This window comes from Polistes fuscatus, unplaced genomic scaffold, assembly GCF_010416935.1.
Source record: "Polistes fuscatus isolate 324 unplaced genomic scaffold, CU_Pfus_HIC Scaffold26, whole genome shotgun sequence".
In the NCBI taxonomy this organism is placed as follows: domain Eukaryota; kingdom Metazoa; phylum Arthropoda; class Insecta; order Hymenoptera; family Vespidae; genus Polistes; species Polistes fuscatus.
In genome coordinates, this window is record NW_025113103.1 from 61,606 (window position 1) to 85,005 (window position 23,400).

At 30.5% G+C, this 23,400-nt stretch overlaps 2 protein-coding genes and 1 long non-coding RNA gene across 11 annotated transcripts in view; 2 read left to right on the plus strand and 1 right to left on the minus strand.

Moving 5' to 3' along the window:
• LOC122518740 (elongation of very long chain fatty acids protein AAEL008004-like) overlaps window positions 1-13,288 on the plus strand; it is a 43,681-nt gene extending 30,393 nt beyond the window's left edge. For 7 of the 9 annotated variants that reach the window (XM_043637803.1, XM_043637807.1, XM_043637800.1 and 4 more), the window contains 5 exons: window positions 11,015-11,126; window positions 11,307-11,578; window positions 11,692-11,875; window positions 12,074-12,189; window positions 12,267-13,288. In XM_043637803.1, the coding sequence (XP_043493738.1) occupies window positions 11,027-11,126; window positions 11,307-11,578; window positions 11,692-11,875; window positions 12,074-12,189; window positions 12,267-12,587 (993 nt within the window). In that variant the 5' untranslated portion in view covers window positions 11,015-11,026 and the 3' untranslated portion in view covers window positions 12,588-13,288. Of the gene's footprint in view, window positions 1-7,954; window positions 8,094-10,457; window positions 10,809-11,014; window positions 11,127-11,306; window positions 11,579-11,691; window positions 11,876-12,073; window positions 12,190-12,266 lie in introns of those variants that run through there. The other 2 variants (XM_043637805.1, XM_043637798.1) reach the window with 2 other exon arrangements.
• A 2,804-nt stretch (window positions 13,289-16,092) lies between these two features.
• On the minus strand, window positions 16,093-23,164 carry LOC122518739 (serine/threonine-protein kinase SIK3-like). The gene is made up of 13 exons (XM_043637797.1): window positions 22,974-23,164; window positions 21,775-22,071; window positions 21,525-21,695; window positions 21,319-21,442; window positions 21,099-21,219; window positions 20,770-21,013; window positions 20,352-20,673; window positions 20,118-20,251; window positions 19,857-20,019; window positions 19,072-19,209; window positions 18,523-18,741; window positions 18,247-18,443; window positions 16,093-18,036 (listed from the first exon to the last, which is right to left on the minus strand). Exons 1-13 carry the CDS (start codon window positions 23,124-23,126, stop codon window positions 17,530-17,532), a joined length of 2,790 nt encoding a protein of 929 aa, XP_043493732.1. The 5' UTR covers window positions 23,127-23,164; the 3' UTR covers window positions 16,093-17,529.
• On the plus strand, window positions 19,863-20,365 carry LOC122518745. Its single transcript, XR_006304140.1, has 2 exons — window positions 19,863-20,033; window positions 20,120-20,365. It is a non-coding gene; the product is annotated as an uncharacterized LOC122518745 (long non-coding RNA).
• Window positions 23,165-23,400: the final 236 nt, after the last annotated feature.

Below are 23,400 nucleotides of genomic sequence, written 5' to 3' on the forward strand. Positions count from 1 at the left end.
ATTTGAACAAATTAATTTTTCATTTAAAGTTGAGTTACATTTAAAGCGAGTTTTTGGAAAAATGATTTTTATTCTTTTTCCGACTAATCGTAAAATAGCAAAATAAAAAATGTCTCTGTACAAAATTAAAAATACCCGGTGTAATGTTTTTCTTTTATTTCTTACAAATTATATACATAAGAAATACACAAGAGATTCGTAATAAAGATTGAATTTTAGATTGAATTTTATTATGCAAAGTACAAAGATTCAAGTTTATTTGCGTATTCCTTTAGTGTTTTTTCTTTTTTATACGGTAATCTTCCGAGAGAGACCGATTAACGGGAAATTAAAAAAAAAAAACTATCAATTATCTCGATACACGCGATTAAAGAGCGACTTACATTTTTCTTCCTACATCTTTTTTTTTATTACCGTTAATTAATGCATATGCAACTATTAAAAATTCAATTGTTCCTTTTTTTCTTTGTTTTTTTTTTTTTTTCGGACAAAAGATAAGCCACGGTTACGAATGAATACGTTAAACGGAAAAAAGTTGGATAGAATGTTTGTTTAAAAACTATATAATTATAATAATTTGTCAACACGTTAAACCGTACCGTTGCGTCATAATCATTCCTTATTGCGTAATGTTGAGAATAACAATAAAAATAAAACACAAATCTAAAAGAAGAAAAGCATCAACAGAAATAATCGTATTATTCTATCGCGGGAAAGGAAGAAAATTAAACGAATCACCGATGTTAAAAAAAAAACAAAAAGAGAAAAAGAGCCCGCCTTGCGAGACAAAATTTATCGAGAAATATACAAAGAAAATAATTTAATACTCCTATTATTATAATATCGTATTATTATTAATTAATATTTAATAATATATTTTCCACGATGGGGAACGATACTTCAAATTCATTTTGAATACATTGACGTAAATCTTTTTATACTATTGTGAATTTCTTTTTGCTTCGATAAAACCTCGATCACGTAAACATCAATGAATGGGGAAATACCTTACAAACATTGCGTAAATACATCTATAAATTATCCCTTTTTTTTTCTTCTTCTTCTTCTTCTTCTTCTTCTCTTTCTCTCTCTTTACAAGAAACTTGAAGAAAACATCTGGAAAAAGTTTGATATGTTAAATGAAGAGAGAGAGAGAGAGAGAAAAAATAAAAAAGTACTGTATACTTTTCCATCTGACGTGCATGCTTATTGTTCTTTCTTTTTTTCTTAACAAAAAAAAAAAAGAACAAAACCTTCCTATTGTTTACGTATAAATAATAAAAAATGAAACGTAAATGACCCCTGTAGTCGAGCAACCGGTGTTAATTTCCAATTGAAAACTTAGATTCCACTATCGTTCGTAATATTAAAGAGTAGTATTATCGTTAGTAGTAGTAAAAAGTAGTAACTTTCTTTTTCGTTTCAACTATACACGAATCGTACAAATTTACGTTTATAAATAAATAAACAAAGAGAAAGAAGAAGAAAACAAATAAAAATAGAAAAAAAAGAAATCTAATTAAATAATACAATACATGGAATAACACCAAGTACTTATTTTGTTTATCTTTTTTTTTTTTTTGTTTAAATGGTACCGATCACACCCATGTTTGTGTTTTTCTAATTTTTTTCTTTTTTTTCTAATCTTATCGTTTAAATACGTATTTACTCAAACAACTTGTCGTATTAATTTATTATTTCACCAACGTAAGTTATTTTAACACAGGTTTGTCAAACATTATAACGTGCACGTGTAATTCGTGGAAACAACATCATTTATTTTTCCATTAACTTTTTTCCATCTATGTCAACCTTTCATTCTTTCATGTGTTTCTTTATGTATTTAATATAATTTACACATTTTTTTTCTCATCGTCATATATATATATATATATAAAATTAACACGTTATATAATAATATAAAATAAATATATATTGAAATAATTTAAATATAATAATAATTTAACAATCATCGTACGAATGTATAATAGTTGTGCATATATTTTCCATATCGTTCTACTCCTTTTCTTCATTTTTATTTTCTTTTTTCGTTGTTGTTTTTCGGGCAATTTAAAAAAATCTCTAATTTTTCAATTATTCGATATTTGTTTATTTGTGCATAGACGGGATTAACCCATCGTTACATAAAAATAGAGAAAAAGAAGAAAAAACAAAAAAAAAGGAAATAACGAGAAATAAAGATTATTATATATAATATTATAATTTATATTATAAATATATAAATTTGATATAGACGATTAAAATAGTTTAATACTTATCACGATAAAATATCATCAAAATATCTTAACGTGACTCCAGTGTTTTTATTATATATATATATATACATATATGAAAAAGTCTTGTCATTCTAGTGAATTACATGTGGGGTCAAACGGAAAAAGTTATAAAGTGAATAACAATTAGCCGATATATAGAGATTGATTACGTTTTGTAAGAGAAATGAATTATTCTCGTACGTAACTGTGTACAAACGATGCACACATTTGATCTGTGATATTTTTAAAATATCAATGACACGCATATCCCCGAGAGAGAAAAATAATAACGCAATAATTCTGAAAAAACTTGGGAAGGGGTAAAAGTGGCGCGAAGGGGGTAGGGGGAAATGAACAACGACGACGCAAGTAATTCGATATTTTTCTCATTTGTTTATCGTAAAATGTTCATTGAATTAAAATGGAAAACAATACGCGCCGAGATGATTAGTTAATATAAATTTACTTTTTGTTTATTATACCGTGTACAATCGTATTCCATATTTAATTAAATGCAATAACGCAATCTATTATCTCGTTGATTATTTATTATTCCATTGTAAAATCTTGTAATAATTTGATTATGCATAATGTAAACCGACGCTGCACTGTCGGTGGTTGGTCTGTGCGTCACGATAGGTCTCGCAACAATCCAAATTTATTAGTAAAAGAAAACATTTATTTTTGTCGCAATACAGAAGAAATAGAAGAGTCAAGTATAATTCGTCACGTCCTTCGACTACAAATTCTTTACTAACAAGCGATTTTTCACATACTCGAACCTTGACTTTACGACATTATTATTTCTCTATTTTTTCTTTTCTCGTACGATTTTATTATTTCCATTCAGCCAAGGAATATCGTTCATACCCAGAAAAACGACTACTGCGAAGTATATTTAATATTTTATCATCTAATTATTTGTTTATTCAAACATCGACGCGAATTATTATCCATTGTTATATAAACAGATTAAATGTTGAAAAATGATATAAATATAATACGGACAAATAAAATAATATAAATCCCCAGCTAAGGGTGGGCAATGGGTTTTCTTCGGATTTTGTGGTTTTCTTTTTCTATTAGGTCGAGTCATAAGTATCTTTCGTTTCTTTATCAAATATTTATTTTCCTCTCGTTAAATACAAAAGTTACATTAATTTATTCCGTATTCGCCATCGTTATCTATAACCTTCTCCCATCTTCTTGGCAGTTTATAAATTCCTTCCTTGTAAAAAGTTTTGGACAGCCTGCGTGATTTGGTCTTCGGAATTGAAAAAATTCGGAGCTAAAGAATTTAGCAAAAGGATGACATTTTTCCGATTGACGATTCCCTAATTTCTCCTGGTAGCAGATAACGGTTGATTGCGATGTATTTAACCTTTCTGCTATATATCTTGTCGATTGACGTGGATTTTGCTCCAATAGTGCCTTTAAAAGGTTGTCGTTGAAGTTGTCGGTAGGACGTCCAGACCTCGGTTTGTCTTTTAAAGTCATATCTTCTAAAGTCATATTCTTAAAGGAATTTGACGAACCAATTGCTAACTGCCCGATCAGTTATCAATCCTTTACCATACACTTTGCATATTTTTTCGGCTGTTGCCTTAGCATTATTGCCTTTTTTAAATTCCCAAAGCATCACGTGACGAATATGTACTTTTTGACTCTCCATTTCGGAGAATAAAGAAGCACTTTATTTTAACGTGTATCATACAAAGTTGCTGACGAAAGACTAACGGAAACCTCGTATAACTAATGAAATGAAAAACTCATTGTATTGGTAACTCATAGCGGGAAAATTCGAATAATAGATTCTACGTAGCTGCGTCGGAAGTTATACTTATAACTCGACCTAATGATTCTCAAAGCATATGATTTTTTCTTCTCAATTGACTATACATTCATATTACTAATTTTCCCCACATTTTTTGCTTTTAATGATAACACGATTCGACATAATTATTATTAATTACATTCTTAATTGATAATAATTCAATCAAATTTTATCCTGACACATTTCTAATTAATAATAATTCATCCAAAATGAGATAATTGTTTGAAATTATACGAAACGATCAAACTTTTTCTACTTTTTCCTTCTCTCTCTCTCTTATATTTTCTAATTATTTCCTATCAAAAGATTTGAAATAATTTCGTACTCGTTGTAATAATGATAATATTTTTCCGTTGATTATACTGTCATAAGATAGTCTTGAAAAAAACAACTAACGGAAGTTTTCAAATATTTGTCATGCTCTCGAATAAAGTTGAAAAAAAAACGATCAAAATGTTACAACTGCAACGAAAAGTAAGCAATAAGGTGTAACGAGTTGCAACATTCGTTTAAATAATAATAATAATTATTATTATTACATATACATGCATATGAGTTTGTACAATACCATTCGTGAAAGTCTTCTTTTCTTGCATTAAAAGTGTCCGACCTATTTAAACTTTTATTTCTAAATTCTAATTCTTGCGATATGTTTCATTAAATGAAACAAAAAAAAGAAGAAAAAAGAAGAAAAAAGAAGTAAAAAAATGAAATGAAAGGAAAGGAAGGGAAAGGAAAACAAAAAAAAAGACGCAAAAGTAAGAAAAAATAAATAGAAGAACCTCGTAGAGGTTGGGTTTGTTCGCCTTGACAGAAATTTCAAAACGTTTCGATGATCAGCCATTTTTCATTGCGTTTTGTCTGCAATTACCGTTTACCGTCCTAAGAATAAAATTCCGCAACCGGCATCCTCTTGGTACCATCCGTAATGGTCCGTCCATACGCAACACGGTTTATTACGAATCAATATAGTATTCGCTTAAGTATTTTACGCAATTATGAAGTCACAATTCATTATCATCCTTTAAACATGTCGAGAAAGATATAAATTAATTTTATTATTTTATTATTTTATACATTGTTTTGTTTCACCATATAATAATATAATAATTTTAAATAAAATCAATCAATAATAATTAATTTCAAATAAAACAAAGATCATATAAGAAATATTACGAGTCTTACAATAGGATTTAAAAATTGACAAACGTCAATTTCTATATAATGAATAAAATGTATATAATAAATAAAATACGTGAACACACACGCGCACGCGTTCTTGTTAAAATACGAAACGTTAAATTCATCTTCTTTGTTATCAATACGATTATACTTGTATCATTCTTATCGAATTAATAGTACCGTAAGTTGTTTGAAATCGCGCGTAATTATTTCTTTTTTCTTTCTTTTTTTTCATAGTTCCTTCGAATCGAATTATCATAGTAATTGTTTGCTTTAAAACATTGATTTCGTTTTCTGACTTGTCATATTTAAATTCGACGACTTTACATATAAACGTTTTGCGTGTCGCATAAACACGCGTCGACATTCCTTCAGACTATATTCATATTGACTATTTAATATAAATTATATTAATATATCTTTATTCATTAGAGTACATTATTTATTCTTCTATAATGTTTATACAATAGCTTTATAAATTTTTCGAAGCCGAACTAAATACGATACGTCTATTATTTTCTACCATTTAAAGATGAAGAAAAAAAAGAAAAAGAAAAGAACGAGTATCATTCAAATTGAATATTTATTAAAGTGATTTCTATACACTAATGTTTGAATTCAACCAAGCGAACGAATTCGATGATTTACCTCGTGCAACATCTCAATTTCTCTTTTTAGCATCGCACTTCTAATAAATGCAACAAGTTCGTACCTTCGTTGCCTATTTTTTTTATTCGTCTCATCGTATTACGTTGTTTAACTCAAAAGTTATCGTGATTTTGCAATTTGCGATGCACAATGATATCGAAAGAATATTTAATTACCAAACAGTGCTATTGTTTAAAATAAAAAAAAAAAAAAAAAGAAAATAGAAAAAGAATTACAACGCATAAACGTTGGAAACAGTCTCTGTAGTGTTTATCATTAACAATGTCTACCTTTCGTTCGTTATTTTTATTATCATAAAAGATTACAACGCATATTGGCATCTATGGTGTTTATAATAAGTGTGTATATTGTGTTTAAATATTTCAATGAAATAAAAATCAATTGACAATTGAAATAATAGTACGAAAAATTCGGATAATAATTCATTGTGTTGGTTAAATGTGTGAACAAGTATTTAACAGTGTTAGGAAAAGGTTGTGCGCGTGTGTGGGAGAGAGAGAGAGAGATGGGACAATAAAGAAACGTGTGTGTAAATGTATGAGTTAAATGCGTGATCGATATTTATGACGATGTAAATGTTTTTTTTTTATTTCTTTATTTATACAGGAATGTATATATTAATCAATTTGCATACTTAAATGGAATATTCCATATATATTACCGATCAAATATCATGGTGCATAATGTAATGCGGACCAATCATCGGCTAAAAAATATCCACGCGCAAAGTGATTGTTGTTTTAAAACAACTAGTATCATTTAACTAGAATCATGATGTAAATAGGCTAATACTCTCCACGACGCTGAACTTTCCGTTCGCGCATCATTTGAAAACTAAAAGTAATGTTCGGTATTAAAATTAAAAAAAAAAACAGAAGAAAAAACAATTTGTAAAATGAACTTTTAAGCTTATTCTCGAAATAAACATCTCGATTGGATTTCAAATTGTTTTGGCATAATAAATTTAAAAATAAAAATAAACATATATATATATATATATATGAAATAAAATTTAAAGACAAAAGTTCGTGTTTACGAAAAAACTAAGAAAAAAAAAAGAAAAATAAAGTACAAAAGTCACAATATAGAAACCGATTTTAATTTCCATTTAAATACGCCATATGTGATGTGTGTGTGTATTTTTGCATATACGTCATAGAAAATAACTTTGATTCTATTTTACAATTACGATTAGTGAGATGTACGGAAATCATATCGAAATACCAAATCGAAATTTTACAGCACGAATAAACGATAATATCAAATCAATACGTACGTTCAATTGCATTGAAACTTTACATTGAAAAATTGCATATTACGAGGATTTCGAATTGTATTTTTGTAAAATTTACTTTGAAAATATTAATATACAAAACGAAAAAAAAAAAAAAAAGAAAACAAATGAAACGAAATCAAATCAAATCAAATTAAATCAAATCAGACGAAAGTTACGACGAATGATCCCCCTACTCATTTTCAAGCAACAACTTTCAACGTTACATTGTAATATACCAACCGTTAGTATAATGCGTAAGCTATACGAAAGTATATACATCAAGAAAAGAAGGGGAGTAGAGGGGCTGGGAGGAGGAGGAGGAGGAGGAGCGGTATATGTTAGTTAAATCTAATCGCAGGTGATCTTACCACCACTTCTTCAAAGTAACTCGATACAGTATAACAGGTCGCGTGCGCGAGTTCTTTGAGTAAACTTTTGAAATGATCAGACAGTTATAAAGAAAACACACCACGGTTCGTGTTCCAGTCGATCATAGTTTTCCAAGTTATTTCTTATTAAAATTTTCAATTTGTTTTTCCCCCAGCAGAAAAATCTTATCTACTTTAATTAATTGTTTTAATGATAACGATCGTTGAGAACGGGTTTTTTTTTAACGTAATAAAACATTAACGAAACGAGAAGGAAGATAAAAGGAAAATATTATTGAAGTTGAGCAAGAAAAAAAGAAAAAAAAAGGAAAGAAGATTATTGATTTAATTTCCAAGTCATTCTCCGTTTCCCCCAAATATAAGCGTTTGGGGGATTTTATTTTGTCGTTGATCAACGTGTCCGTTGAGTTATACATTGACTCGTGCTACTTGATTCGTGTGGATTCATTGTCAAGACATTTTTCACGGTAAGATAATAAATAATCCATTTAGTATTTTATTTATTTTGCATTTGTTTCATTTCGTGCACATATATATATACAATATATATAATCATACGTGTCTATGTTATATAATATATATGATTTTTATTCATCTATTTTCTTACACTTGTTGTTGGGTTTGTTATTTAGGAAAATGAGAGAATTTTTCCTTTATTTTTAATATTTCGTATTAATTTTAATCGAAAAATTGTTTACAAGTGTATATATATATATAGAAATAGTTTAGTATTATATTAAATATTAATATTAGAAATAAAAATCCTTGCTTTCTGATAAATGGGGTGAACCAGTTATCTCGAATAGATCTATGGAATATATATTTTAGCGGAAACGATTTGCGAACGAACGAGTCGTTAGGCACGCGGAAATTCAGTAAGGTAGCATGTTACGTTACTCGTATACCGAACTCAGTCTCATAATAACACTGTAATCCTTATTCTCAGACATTTAAAAGAAAACGAGATAGAGAAAGAGAGAAAGGTGAGAGATAGTATTGGCTCGTTGGTACCTGCGTAACTATTGCGAATTGAAAGTCATTGAACGGTGAAAGAAGAAGAAAATAAAAAAAAGAATATAACGTGCACATTTTATAAGATTATCTGAAAAATATCAGATTGGTTAGGAGGATTATTGACAGAATCATTTGTGTTTATGAAAACATAATGTCATGTAATGAGTTTGAAATTTGTGAAAGATAGGAAGAAGAAAGAAAGCGTAGAAAATGGGAAATCGATGATATTATTGTGTCATCGCATGACCAACTCAGAACGGGATGGACTCGTTCCCCCATTCATTTTCCCCATAATAGTGACTAGTCTTTCGTATGTTTCCTTAATAATTAGTTTAGGTATGTGTTCTTCGAGAAAAGTCTATTTAATGTGTTGTATAACTACAACGTAATGTATAACTACACACGTATATAAGTGTGTATTGATTTATTATATATTAGGTTTTAACCAAAATAATGAATAGTTTTTGTGAAAGCATATAAAAAGAATTGTATTATTACCTAAAACTAATGATTTTGAAGAAATAACGATGTCATATATAAATTAAAAGAAAAGTATAAATATATAAAAGTATAAAAGTATATATAACAATAATGCTTATAGTTATCCATTTTTATTTCTTTCTATACTTTAAAAACCAACGTTCTATTAGTTATGCTGTTCTAATTTCAATTTAGAATCTAATTTCAATTTCATACCTAACTATACTTGTCTCAACCTAATTGAAGTATCTCATTCTTGCTTCTTTCGTGTTTAAACTGTCCAGGATAGTTATTTCAAGGTTTAATTGATCATTTGACGAATGAACTTCGTTGTTCCGCGATAATAAATTGATCGAACGAAACCTAAACAACAAATACACGTTCTGAACACGCGGTTTAAGATTTACTTCTATAAATTTAACATATCATATGTAAGCAATGCAATTAAATATCACAACTTTGAACACTTTTGAACACTTAACATTAGTCAAATCGTAAAATGATTGAACGTTTTACTACGTGAACTTGTTAATTATGATACGCACAATCATAAATTAAATCGTAGAAGGAAAGAGGTTAATAAACCTTCGATGATGCAATTTTTATTTGAAATTTGTAAAGTCACATACATCGTAAATATACGTCAGTCCGTTGCCAATAAGAATCTTATTACAACATTAAACGTGTTTAAATAATTCATATGTAAAAGAAGCTAAACGGAAATAATAACAATAATAATAATAATAATAATAAGAAAAATTCAGTTCAATTTGAATTGCAAATAAGAGGAATATATCAAAGGAATAAAGTTATTTCTTTTTAACAAGAGTAAAATAAAATCAATCAAACAAATCAAACAAAAGAAAATAAATCAAATATAAAAAAGAAAAGTGTAATCGGTTGTAAGCGGATGGTGGTGTCAGTGAACTCGTGCATTGATGCATTTTTTTTGAACGTGTATTTGCATGACTTACTTGCAAACCGGTATATTCTTGCCCTAGAGTAACAACTAACATAGAAAATAGTAACCGTGTTGAAAGAAGAAGAGATAACACACCGATACGATAATCGAATTATTATTGGCACACATTATCGGATTCTTTGACTACAAATCATCATCCGATTTCATTTACGTTTTTAACCCATCCTCCTCGATAAATTCATGTTCCCCCGTGACGAACTTTTGATTCAGTCTAACGATAAAATTCAATCGTCGAGGTTTGTTGCTGGATCCTCTTCAATAAAGGTAGCCTTAAAAAACATTAAAAAAGAAAACGTTTTCGAACTTTTTTTTATTGCAATGTATAATCAATCAAAAACAGATGAACTTTTGTTTAAAGAATTTTTTGGTCAGATTATCGCGAGTACTTGAAAAATCGTGACTAGAGTTATCTGAGTCACCCTGTATATGATACAAACAGGAAAAGCCGTGCGTTTGAAATGGTGCAGCAATGCAGCCAATGCAGCCAATGCAGCAATGCACATCGCGACATCGTCGTCACGTCTGATTGCAAACGGAGAAGTTTCTTTCCCGGAAAACGGTTATTTCTTCGTTTTTAAACTTTCGTGAAAAAAAGAAAAAAAAAAACGTTTCTCTCTCTTTCTCTTAGACTTCTCAAATTCGATGCGATTAGAAACGAGTAGGTTATACGGTCAAACCAATTATCATCATCGTCATCTTACCTATGGTAAATGCAAACCGCTAGGTCAGGATCGGCAAAAGTACTTTAACGACATTTCTTGATAAAACCACCACCACCTGTTGCTCTAATCGACGACAAATAATTCATTTCGACGAAAATCAAATGCGTCGTGCATCTTTTTAAAACGATAACATTATTATTAATATTATTATTATTATTATTATTATTATTATTATTTTATTAATTTCCAGTTAATCATCCAAATGAATATCACCGAGGCAGCACCACCGATCGACAAAATGGCCAACATTTACGACAACTCGTTCATCCGAATGTGGCGCTTCCTTTTTCACGATTTAGCGGGCAAGTGCTTGAAAAAATAGTAGAAAAGGGGGGTGGCAGGAAAAACCACAAATTCGTGCATTTATTTTATGTTTAAAGTTTACTTTGGAAATATTAATAAATACAAAAAAAATGTACGAACTTTTGGCTCATCCTAATATGGATACAAATGTTTCAATTAAATTATACGTAAAATCGTAGATCCACGAACGCGTGATTGGTTCCTCATGTCTTCGCCTGTATCAGGACTCAGTATTCTAATTGGTTACCATTACTTCATACGGTCCTGGGGCCCCAAATACATGGAACATCGGAAACCCTTCCAAATGAAAAATATTCTAGTCATTTATAATTTTATGCAAGTTCTCTTTAGCATTTGGTTATTTACGGAAGCATTGGACGCTGCCTGGTTAAGAAATTACAGCTTCAAATGCGAGCCTGTTGATTTTTCGAATAAACCGGAAGCGTTAAGAGTACGTTGTTATCGTTTAAATTATCTTAACGATTTACATTTGTAAATGATGGTTTATTATTATTATTATATATATAAAATCTAATAATTTGATTGTGAATTATTTTTATACAGATCGCCAGAGGCGTTCACATATATTTTCTCGCTAAAATGACGGAGCTTCTCGACACGGTCTTTTTTGTTTTACGAAAGAAAGAAAAGCAGATAACGTTCCTCCATGTTTATCATCATACCGTGATGCCAATGATCACTTGGGGTGCAGTCAAATATTATCCAGGAGGTCACGGTACCTTCATAGGTAGGTATCAAATATTACTTATTTAATGTTACATAAAAATAATAAGAGAACAAAAATATATGTGTAACTTATAATTATACGTAATGTTAATGTACGTAATGTTAATGTACGTAATAATGTGTAATTTAAATTATATATAATAATAAAATTGAAATTAAAAATAAGAATAAATAATAATAATTAAATCCATATTCCAAGGTCTCATCAATAGCTTCGTTCACATCGTGATGTACACGTATTATTTACTAGCCGTATTATTGCCGCAATATCAAAAATATTTATGGTGGAAAAAATACATAACGACGTTGCAAATGGTAAGTGACAATAATCAAATATATTATGATATTAAACGAAAATAATTGATAAATGATAATAAAATAACAATTCACAGGGACAATTCTGCTTGGCGTTTTTGCACAATTTTCAATTGCTCATATACGATTGCGGTTATCCAAGGTGGACCGTCGTTTTTACTCTTCCAAATATAGTATTCTTCTACTTCCTTTTTTTTGACTTTTACAAAATGGCCTACGGAAATAGTGATAAAAAGAAAGTAAGTGTTACGACGACGACGACGACGTTGGCCAACGGAAAGATCGAATCTAACGATACGAAGAAATTGAATGGAAACGTCAACGATTACGAAGACACATTGAACTTTTCTTCCAACGGAAAGATAAAAACCCTCGACAAAGGAGAAAAACAAAATTAATTATTTTCGGAACGATTTCGCGGTCTCGATGATTCTTACGAATGAAAAACGACTAATTCAAATCATATTGGGGAAGAATCTTCCTTCCGTTTATCGGAAAACTAAGCCTCATTTCTTCGTGCCAAATCGCAATTAAAACAACAACAACAAAGTCAATTCTTAAGGATATTCATCTTAAAAAAGTTAAAAAAAAAAGGAATCTCTGAAAACTTGCCAGTTTTCGATTAGATTTAATAATAACAATTTTCAATCTCGTTAAAAGCTGCGATGGCACGTCAAAGGCAACGAGAGAAATGATATATTCCCTTTCTCTTTCTTTTTTCTTTTTCATACAAGAAAAAGAACATTAGAAAAAGACCTTCTCCCCTTTTTTCATCATTTTTGCATTTCAATGATATGAAAAACGTCATTTGATCATACCCGATGGTTGCTGTTGCAAGAGAAAACGATCGAAAGTTTGAAAACGAGTAAATCATGTTTCTTGATAAACGTAATAGCGATCGACCAATATACCGGATGAAACTATTTTTTTTTTCATGTGCCATAATATAATATCGACCTAATTATTATAAATCGTATAAAAATTCTTTCTATCGTTTTCTCTAGCATCATCATCGTCATCTTTTATCGCGAAATTTGTTCGTGTATCCGTTGTGCGCGTTTATCAAATCTCGTTCGTTTTTTAGATTTTAGATTTTTACGATATAAGAAAATAGGAGGTGGTATGAGAGGATTCGGTAAGATTTTTTTATTTCGATCTTACCGATTACTCTGAGCAGATAAATAATCTATTTACGTATTAGAATACGTACGTACGGCCTTTACCAGTAGAAACTTTCCCCATTTCACCTTTCTTACGTCACACGCGCGGGAAACGAGTCTTTTTCTTTTCTTTTTTTTTTTTCCTTTTTTCTTTTTATTATTATTATACAGTATAGCACTTTCAATGTTAACTTCCTATAACGTAACGTTTAGGTATAGACAAGTCGGAATCTCTGTCTGTATCCAACACTATTCATGCATGAACTACACATACACACACACATACACATATATTGTATACTCACCGTTGCTCAAAGGCTCATACTTTCCTCTACTTTCTTTTCGCGAAATAAAAGAAAAATCATTTTTTTCGTAATAAGAACATTTTCTTCCGGAATCTGTCGGTTAGTCCTTCAAGTTTTTATAAAGGAGAACGAAAAACATTTTATGACGAACCAGTTATCCAAGATTCACACACGATTCTTGCATAATCAAATAAATGCTAGAATAATAATATTAATAATAATAATAATAATAATAATAATAATAATAATAATAATAATAATGATAGTAATAATAGTAATGATAATAATAATAATAATAATAATAATAATAATCCCAAAATGCGTATATCATATACTTTATATCTATTATTAGTATATTTAAAAATCACAGTCTTAGTTGAAGAATTGACAACAGAAAATACTATCTTGTAACCTATTCGTATAGTAATATTTATAATGTACATTACAAATGATTCTCCTCTCGCATGATATCTTTCGCAAATATGTATATATATATATACATATATATATATACATATATATGTAAATATATATACTCATATAAATATGTACGTATTCATACGTATGTAATATTTATATACGTATATAAAGCAACATTCATATTATATATACAACAAGATTTGTTCTGTTTTCACATCAGCATCGAATTTCCATATACATACATGCATATTATAAATACGATAAAACACTGTTTAAAAAGGAATAATCGATAGAGCTAAATCAAATTCATTAATAATATATGTAGGAGAGAAAAATTCAGATACATCCTTATATCGATAGTGACTAAAAGGGAAAAGAAAAGAAAGAAGAAAAAAAGAAAAAAAAAATAAGAAAAAAAAACAAAGACGATAATTTAAAATATGAGAGTACTCTCTTTTGACAAACAAGCTAAAAAGTGTTACAATGATATATTACTTTCGAATACAGCCTATATACGTAATTTAATCTACGTAAATGTCTCTATCTTTTTATTTCTCTCTTTTTTTTTCTTTTTTTTTCTTTTTTTTTTCTTTTTTTTCCGTATCGCACGTCAATTATACAAAATATGAACCAACCAACTTTTTTCCAATATCATATTATGTACTAAATAAATTCTATGTCAATTTTGAAAATTATCATTTTGTCTAATCGTTTGTTTGTTTTTTTTTGCTTTTTCTTTTCTTTATTATTATTATTTTTTTCTTTCATATATATATATGTCGTTTTTTTTCCCCCAATGGAAGACTGTCAAATTGAATTTTCGAATCTTCGTAACTTCCATGATCATTGGGAAAAAATGATCAAATAGATACATGTTTATTTTATGCCAGTGACCATTAGACACTACGGATGTTTAGAAATATCCATATTTAATTATTTACAAATGATCATAGCTGACCAGAAAATCGACAAATTTCAATATAAAAATACGCTGTCACACATGTGCACGATACATGTAGTATACATATATACATATACATATACATATACATATACATATATATATATATTATTCGTGCATATGTCCGTCAAATGAAATATGCAAAAAAAAAACAATCTATGCATAATGCAGAAAGTGATGAATAAAAGTGACATTTGAAAAGAAGTATATACATACATACATACATCATACATCATACATCATACATCATACATCATACATACATACATACATACATACATCTAAATACGTATATACGATACGGACCTGATGAACTTTTCTTCGAGTTTAATATCTTAATCCTTTGTTGCATAAACATATGCAGTAATGCAGTATAACAATAATGCATAATAAAAGTGATACAATCGTTTCGAAAATCAAACGATCGTTTTAGAACGATTGATATCAATCGTTACAATGACACTGTTTTCTGAAGTTACATTTTATTCTTTTGCAATTTGTTCATTTTTCTAATGTTAAATCTTTTGCAATGACAAAACCATATCTACTTCTTCTCAATAGGTATTCTTTCCGTCTGTTCTTTTTTCTCTCGAAGCTGTTCCTTTTTATTACGATCATCAAATCATTACGTCAACCTGCAGATTACTGGTCTGCAAAAAGTTAAATATCTGCTCCGTTTTTATCAGAAAAGATGTATCGAATCGAGTAAATAATCATGCGTATTCAAAAGAAATGCCTCACCATGCTTCGAAATATAAAAACAAAACTAGTTGTGTAAAAAAAAAAGAAGAAAAAAATTCTTTACGTGCATATCGCATCTAGTCAAGCAAATAAGCATCTCTTCTAATACGCTTTAGACCGATTAGGATGATGAGCCAATTGTAAAGTGATTTTAAAATCGTATTATCGAATATTCTCCGAGCATTGACGCAACAAATTCTTCTATGTATGTATATATCCATGATTAATAAAAAAAAAACAATATCTTCTCCGTTATATTTCCTTTTTCTTTTTTGCATTTTTCTTTCTTCCAACGACTAATGCCTGTATATCACGGGAAATCGATCTTTGGACTTAAATAATTTAAATAATTCTATTCTTTCGGTATTCTCTCTCTAGTGTGTGACAATGTACAGCCTTTTTTGCATTTATACGCTAACATGTAACTAAGAGTACGTTATCCCTCAAACTTTCTATTTCCTACCACTCTCCTCTTCCTTCTTCTCCTCCTCTTCCCTGGATAAATAAAAGATTTACATATAAACGCTGAAACGAAGGAAGAGAATACGCATTCTCGATAAAAATACAAACATGTACTTAATGAGCGCTTAATCAATCTCTCATATTGCATCGCGTGACTTTTTTTTATCCTAAAAAAGAACAAAGAAAAAAAAAAGAAAAAAAAAAGAGAGAAAAACACTCATAACTCAGTCTGTACGGATCTGAAACCGTAAAAAAGATAAGTTTGCACGGATTGAATCAAAATTTACAATAATTGCATTTGCCTACGAGACTATATGTAGTTTACATGTAAACGACAGAACAATGTCTCCCCGAAAGGTACAATACGTCGAAGGACCAATACTTCATTTTTTTTCCGCGATATCTCTGTAACTTCAAGTTAATATCAATCACTGATATTAAAAGAAGGAGTACGTTATTCGTTCCAATGAGCGACGCATAAGGAAGAGCTTCGTTATACAAATTTTCATTGCTATGAGAATAATCGAAAAGAGTATTAACTAACAGCATATGTTGACATTTCTAATTTTCTTCTTTTCTTTCTTTTTCTTAGCTATCAAATAGCTTGCTCCTTACTCTTGTTTTCCCCATTTCTTTTCTTTTCCTTTCCTTTTCTTTTTTTTCTCTTATTTTTTTATGTTTCAACTAAAAAAAAAAGGGATCACTACTGTTTACAAAATTGGCGCAGTAAATTATACATTAACTACCTATACATTTTTTTTTTTCAACATCGATCGATACATTCTACAAAAAGGAATGGTGTGTGATGTACATACATATCAGCGATTAGACTTTCATCGAAACTCCTTTATATCTTATAAACTCGCCTAATACTCAGATTTTCTAGAAATAACGTGATATACAAAAGAAAAAAAAGAAGAAGAAATGGTTTTATCTGCGATAACAGATACGAACGGCGTGTACATATATACGTATGATATAACGGTATGATCCTTTAAAACAAGTTTGACCTTCGACGCATCATTCTAAAATTCCATACTATGTACAAATTAATGATATTAGACGTAACCACAGAGTTCAACGTCAAAGAAGAAACGATGAAAAAAAACAAAAAAATATAATAAGCGTTAGACGTACAAATGTTATAATATAAGCTGCAACGATAGTTGTCGAATATCGTCGGCTTATATGCAGCATGCACGCGCAATACTGTATGGAGCGGTGTATCTGGCACCAGGAATGTATTATAATACATAAAAAAAAGCGTCAACACGATATGAGCTGGTTGTCGTCAAACAGTGATGCAGGAAATTAACTGCTCACAAAGCTGACTGTACTGCAATTGGTCCCCGCTAATTCTCCGCATTTTAATCCCCTTGACTTCTCTTTCCTCCGATTCGCACACTCTAAGTTCAATTTGTACACCACCGGGATATTCTAAACTTAATCCTCCACCTTCGACCTCTTCTCTCGAAAAGATAAAACCTTTTGGAGGAGCTCGCGCATCAATGATCTCTTTAACACGACCCAATATAGTTTCAGAATTTAATCTACTTGATTCATCCGATAGAGTGACCTCCACTTCGGTGGGTATTGCTGTATTTAGTGGCCTACCAATACCACGCGTTATACTAGGTCTCGAAGGATCGCACGGTTCTGAAATGATAAAACTCGGTAGAGTGCTATAATGCGGCAATGCGTCCTCGAGCGAATCTGGCGATGGAGACGGAGACGGTGAACAATTGATTAACGTCACTTGCCCTCCAAGAACGTCTGTCACTGAAATTTGTGGCGGTACCTATAACAGATTTCGAACATTGCTTTTTTTTCTTTTTTTCTTTTCTTAATCCTTTCTTTCTTACTTTTTCTAATCTATCAACTCTTATAAACTTTTACACAAATAATGTATAAATATAATATTACTTATCTCTTTTATACTATTTTACTCTTTACCAAATAATCATGCAATCATGCAATGAATTTGTATGATTATTTCCAAACTACTTACTCTTGGTATTTCTACAGGATGCTCTTCTTGAATCATATCCAAAGCAGGACTATTGCTAGGCGAATAACTGACAGGTGTTGTAGCCGGTGATCTATGATGTCTTAAGGGACTTAAATCTAATGGCGTAGCCGGTGATTGCGCAGGAGTACCGTGCACTATACTACCTTGTATGGGTGCAGTTGTCAAACCGCTTAAACCTATGAAATATATTACATTTAATATACATTATTTGAAATGAATTTCAATAATCGAGATATTATAAGTTATGTTATATACCTTGCGTTATGGCTGCTACACCTCTTTCGTGCACGGGAGACCCTGGTATACTGGCGGGACTATGCGAAGGAGACGCTAACCTCTGCAACTGTTGATACTCTTGTTGAAGCGCTTGTATTCCAGGACCTGGTGGACCTGATCCTTCCGATGCACGACGAACCGGCGAGTATCTCTCCGTTGCAACATGGCTACTTGGTTCTTTATAGGAATCTCTACTTCCTATCAAACAATACAAGCAAAAAATCTATAAGAAATATTCTCCTTCATCCTTTTGTTCTTATAATTACATTTAACATACAGTTAAAAAATACAACAATACCACATATGTATGCAACGTAAAAACAAAAACAAGCAAGTAATTTTGTTTGTTTTGTTTTTTTCTTTTTTCTCATTGTCTATAAACAAATCTATGTATACATCGTTAAAATATACAATCTATTTATAATAATTTTACTACACATATCCATTGTTGGCTGCAGCTATAAGGGAGAAAGAGGAGGAAAAAAAATCCATAAAAATCCAGAAATAAAACAAAAGTGCAAAAATTACCAGCACTAGCGTGATACAACGAAGTTTTCCTGTGATGTGGAAGTGTCGGGCCTCTAAGATGACTTGGTAATAATCGTGATGGCAGGTAAGCTCTGTTCATCCTAGCTTCCACCTCCATTACCAGTTCCGGATTTATAACTACATGCATATTACCAACCAACGAGATGTGGCCGTGCAGTTGACACAACAAAAACAAACCATGCAAAATTAAAAAGAAATCAAATCAAATTGTCATCATAAATACTAAATTAAGAGAATAAAAAGATAAACAAAACTTATTTAGAAAAAGAAAAGAAAAAAAAAAAACGAAAGAAAAGAAGAAAAAAAAAGAAGATATCCTTTAAATGAATTAATATACATATAAAACATGATACAAAACGCTAGAAGCTGGAAGGAAAGCTTTAAGTATAACAAATTTTTCTCCCAGCTAATAATGTCGACGCACTATGTAACGTATAACATAACATATAGAAAGCTATACGATAATAGCTCATAGATATTTGAAATACACACGTATATACATTATTTGTACCGTGGATCAATCATTTTCACATTATTATGTACAATAATAATTAGCGTATAAATCATTTATGTGTGTCACAATGAAAGCCTCGATGTATGAATAATCCTTCAATATATCAGACATTTGTCAGTATATATATATATATTATGTATATCCATAAAAATATACATGTATGCGTGTGCTTTTGTGCATTTTTATACACCGTGCTATAATGCGCAACACTGCGCAATACACAAATACAACTAATATTTAATTTGTTTACCGGGTCTCTGCATGACTGCGGTGAGTCCACTTCGTCGTCTTCTATCACTGGCACTATTTCCACTTGCACTACTGCTACCATTTCCATCCGCGTTTCCACTAACACCACTAGTAACTGTTGACGATTGTGTGCATTGTACCAATGAAGGACTACCAGGTTGTAACTATAAACAAAAATGTAAATTAAATTTATTAATTTAATAAAGAAGATAAAGTTATATAAAAAGAAAACATTATTGAAAAATTAATATATTCGTCTTACAGGCTGCAAGTGTTCACGACTACCAGGTTGACTCCATCCACCATTCTCTCCGCCACTAGAACCGCTACCGTGTTGTTGATAAAAAACATGAAGATTGGCTCCTCCATCGGAGGCTCTTCGTCCAAAACTTCCTGCTATATGAAGTAATAAAAATACAATTAGATAATATATAAGAGAAAAATACAATAATTATATGCTTCCAATTAATCAAGAAGAAAATAGAAATAAACTCACTAGCACCCATGACAGGTGGTGGTTTTAATAAATGTTGATCCTTGATTTGGAAATTCTGAGGTGGTTGATGTTGGACTAATGGAAGATTTAATGGTAAATTTGTATGTGGCAGCACTTGTGGATCGTTATTGAATTGTAAGATAGGAAGGGGTCGCAATGTAGGATATCCTGGAGTATAATTATAGGCATAAGGATATGACGTGGCAGGTTGATGCGTCGTGTCACCAGGTCCTACTGTATGCCTTCGAGTTGCGTGATAAGGTGTATCAGGTGATAATTGAAGACTGCTTCTCTCCTCACTTTCTGCTTCTGCTTCTCCGAACTATTAACAACAGATATACAAATCAAAATTTATATAATATGCATAATTAAATAGAAAAAAATATCATTTTAAAAGAATTTCTACCAATAGATATACCTTTTCTAATTGATGTGCACCATCGGGCATATAATCGCCTGGAATATTTTGTATAGTAGGTAAAGCAGACATCGTGGGTTCCAATCGGTCGACTAGTAAATTATATATAGCTGACACATGATCGAATGCATTTCCTTGAATTGCTTTTAACAATGTGTCAGCACTAAGCCCAGGTAATCTAAGCATATTTTCTATAACTAATTGATTCAATTGTGGTGGAATAGTTGTTGTTTCAGGACTGCACCTGAAGAAAGAGGACACGTAAACACGTAAAATATGTGAACATTTTATAAATAGAAATATTTTTAAATATTAAAATCCTTATATACCCCCCAGGTTCTGGTTCTGTTTGACCATCACCACCCATCCAAGAATGAATTAAAATTTGTGAAATACTCAAACGTCTTTCTGGTTCTACTACCAACATATGTCTAATTAATTTTTCGCATTCTGTAACAAAGAAATATAGTTTAATATAAATCATTATATTACTGAAATATATTATATTATGAAAGTAATTATATTTAACAATAACAATAAAGATAATACCTGCAGACATGAAAAAGGGGATTCTGAATTTTCCTGAGATCACAACAGAGCGTAATAACTGCATTGTAGGACCATCAAATGGTAATGCGCCACAAACTAATACGTAAAGTACCACACCAAGACTCTGAAATAAAATGATTCGTATTAATTAAATTTTCACATTATACTAATATAAAATCATTTCTTTCTTTGAGAGTAAAACATACCCATACGTCAGCTCGTGGCCCATCATAATGTTTCCCTTCAAAAATTTCTGGAGCTGCATATGGGGGTGACCCGCACCAAGTATTCAAAGGTACACCTGGAGTGTATTCATTACTAAATCCAAAATCAGCAAGTTTTATATTATTGTCTGCATCAAGTAATAAATTCTCAGCCTGAAAAGATAAATGAATTATAGAGATTAATGAAAAGCAGATCCGTGTAAACGATTAAACGTATGTGAAATATCGTTACCTTAAGATCTCGATGAACTACTCTTTGTTGGTGTAGATAATGGACAGCGAGAACAATTTGACGAAATATTCTCCTGGCTTCTGGTTCTGGCATTCTTCCATTTTTTACAAGATGATCAAATATTTCTCCCCCCGGTGCATATTCTGTTACTAGATATATCATCTTCTCCGTTTCCATAACTTGATATAATCTGATAATGTGCGGATGCCTCAACCTTTTCATTATGTGTACTTCGCGAAATATTTTTGCCAAGTTCTCTTCGTTCAATTTTGTTTTATCTATTATTTTTATAGCCACCTATAACAAACCGATAAACTTTAGAAATAATTAGAATTATAAATAAAAATATAGATATATAAACAACAGCTGACAATGAAAGAAAAATTTATTACTTAAATCAAGTAGACAGATTGGATACAATTCCTTTATCTGGAAGCATGTGTTTTAACTGTACCTTGATGATCCTTAAGAGCGATTATGGTTGTATGTCCTATATACAAAACGTAATGCGTGGGAATAAAAACTAATGCATCGATAAATGCATTACATACAGATATTAATTAGAGAAGAGATGTTTTTGTACGTTGTGATTATGAATTATGCATCTACTGATTAACAAATGATTACAAGATAGATGGAAATAATTAATCATAGATACATAAACCATTTCGTTGATGGATATAATGTTCTGTATAGATGATGTAATACAACAAATCCTGCCAAGTTAGAAAGACCTTAAAAAGACCTTAAAAAGACCTTAAAAAGACCTTAAAAAGACCTTAAGGTACTCAACTAGAATGTTCTATTATTTTGATCAATCTTACTATTAGTATAGAGATATCTATTATCTCTCGTTAATTAATATTTTAATTAAACGTGTTATTTATGTATTTGTTTTTTTTTTTTTTGTAAAATTGTTAAAACGATATTACATATTATCATTGTTATGAGTTTGAAAAATTAACAGGAAAAACATATCTCTCTGTCGATGTAGTAGGGCTAGTTAATAGTAACAATTGAAAAAATACTTTCGCACGCTTATAAATGTTTTTGTACGAAACGACAGCGTATTCTCGAGCATGGTAAACTTAATTATCGTTAACTCGACGAGAATTCATGCGTACAGTGTGTTATTCAAGCATATAACGACAAAATGATAGATTCCGTGCATCTAAGAAGACATTAATTGACGTTTTTACCTTTGATTTAGTTACTACATGGGTTGCCATTTTAACAACGGCAAAATTTCCCTTGCCGATTGTTTTCTCCAATTCGTAATAACCAACGCGAATAAGTTTGTTGACAGAAAATTGCTGCGAAACCTCATTGTGCGACGTCGTCGCGGATGCCATTTTTTAATCACTTGTCTCGCTTAACTCGTTGCCAATCACTTACTGATTAGTACAGCCATATTCCTAACAGAGGCACTGCAATCGCCGATTAGGTCGCCATCTATCGAGATAATATGATAAGAAACAAACTAAACGCGTACTAACCTACGGACTAATTATTTCTCTTCTGTTAGATCGAATCGCATTATTTATTAATTTATTTTTAATAATATAATTAATGTTTTACATTGAGAGAGGAGAAACGAAAGATTTTAATAAAATTCAAATTGTTCGA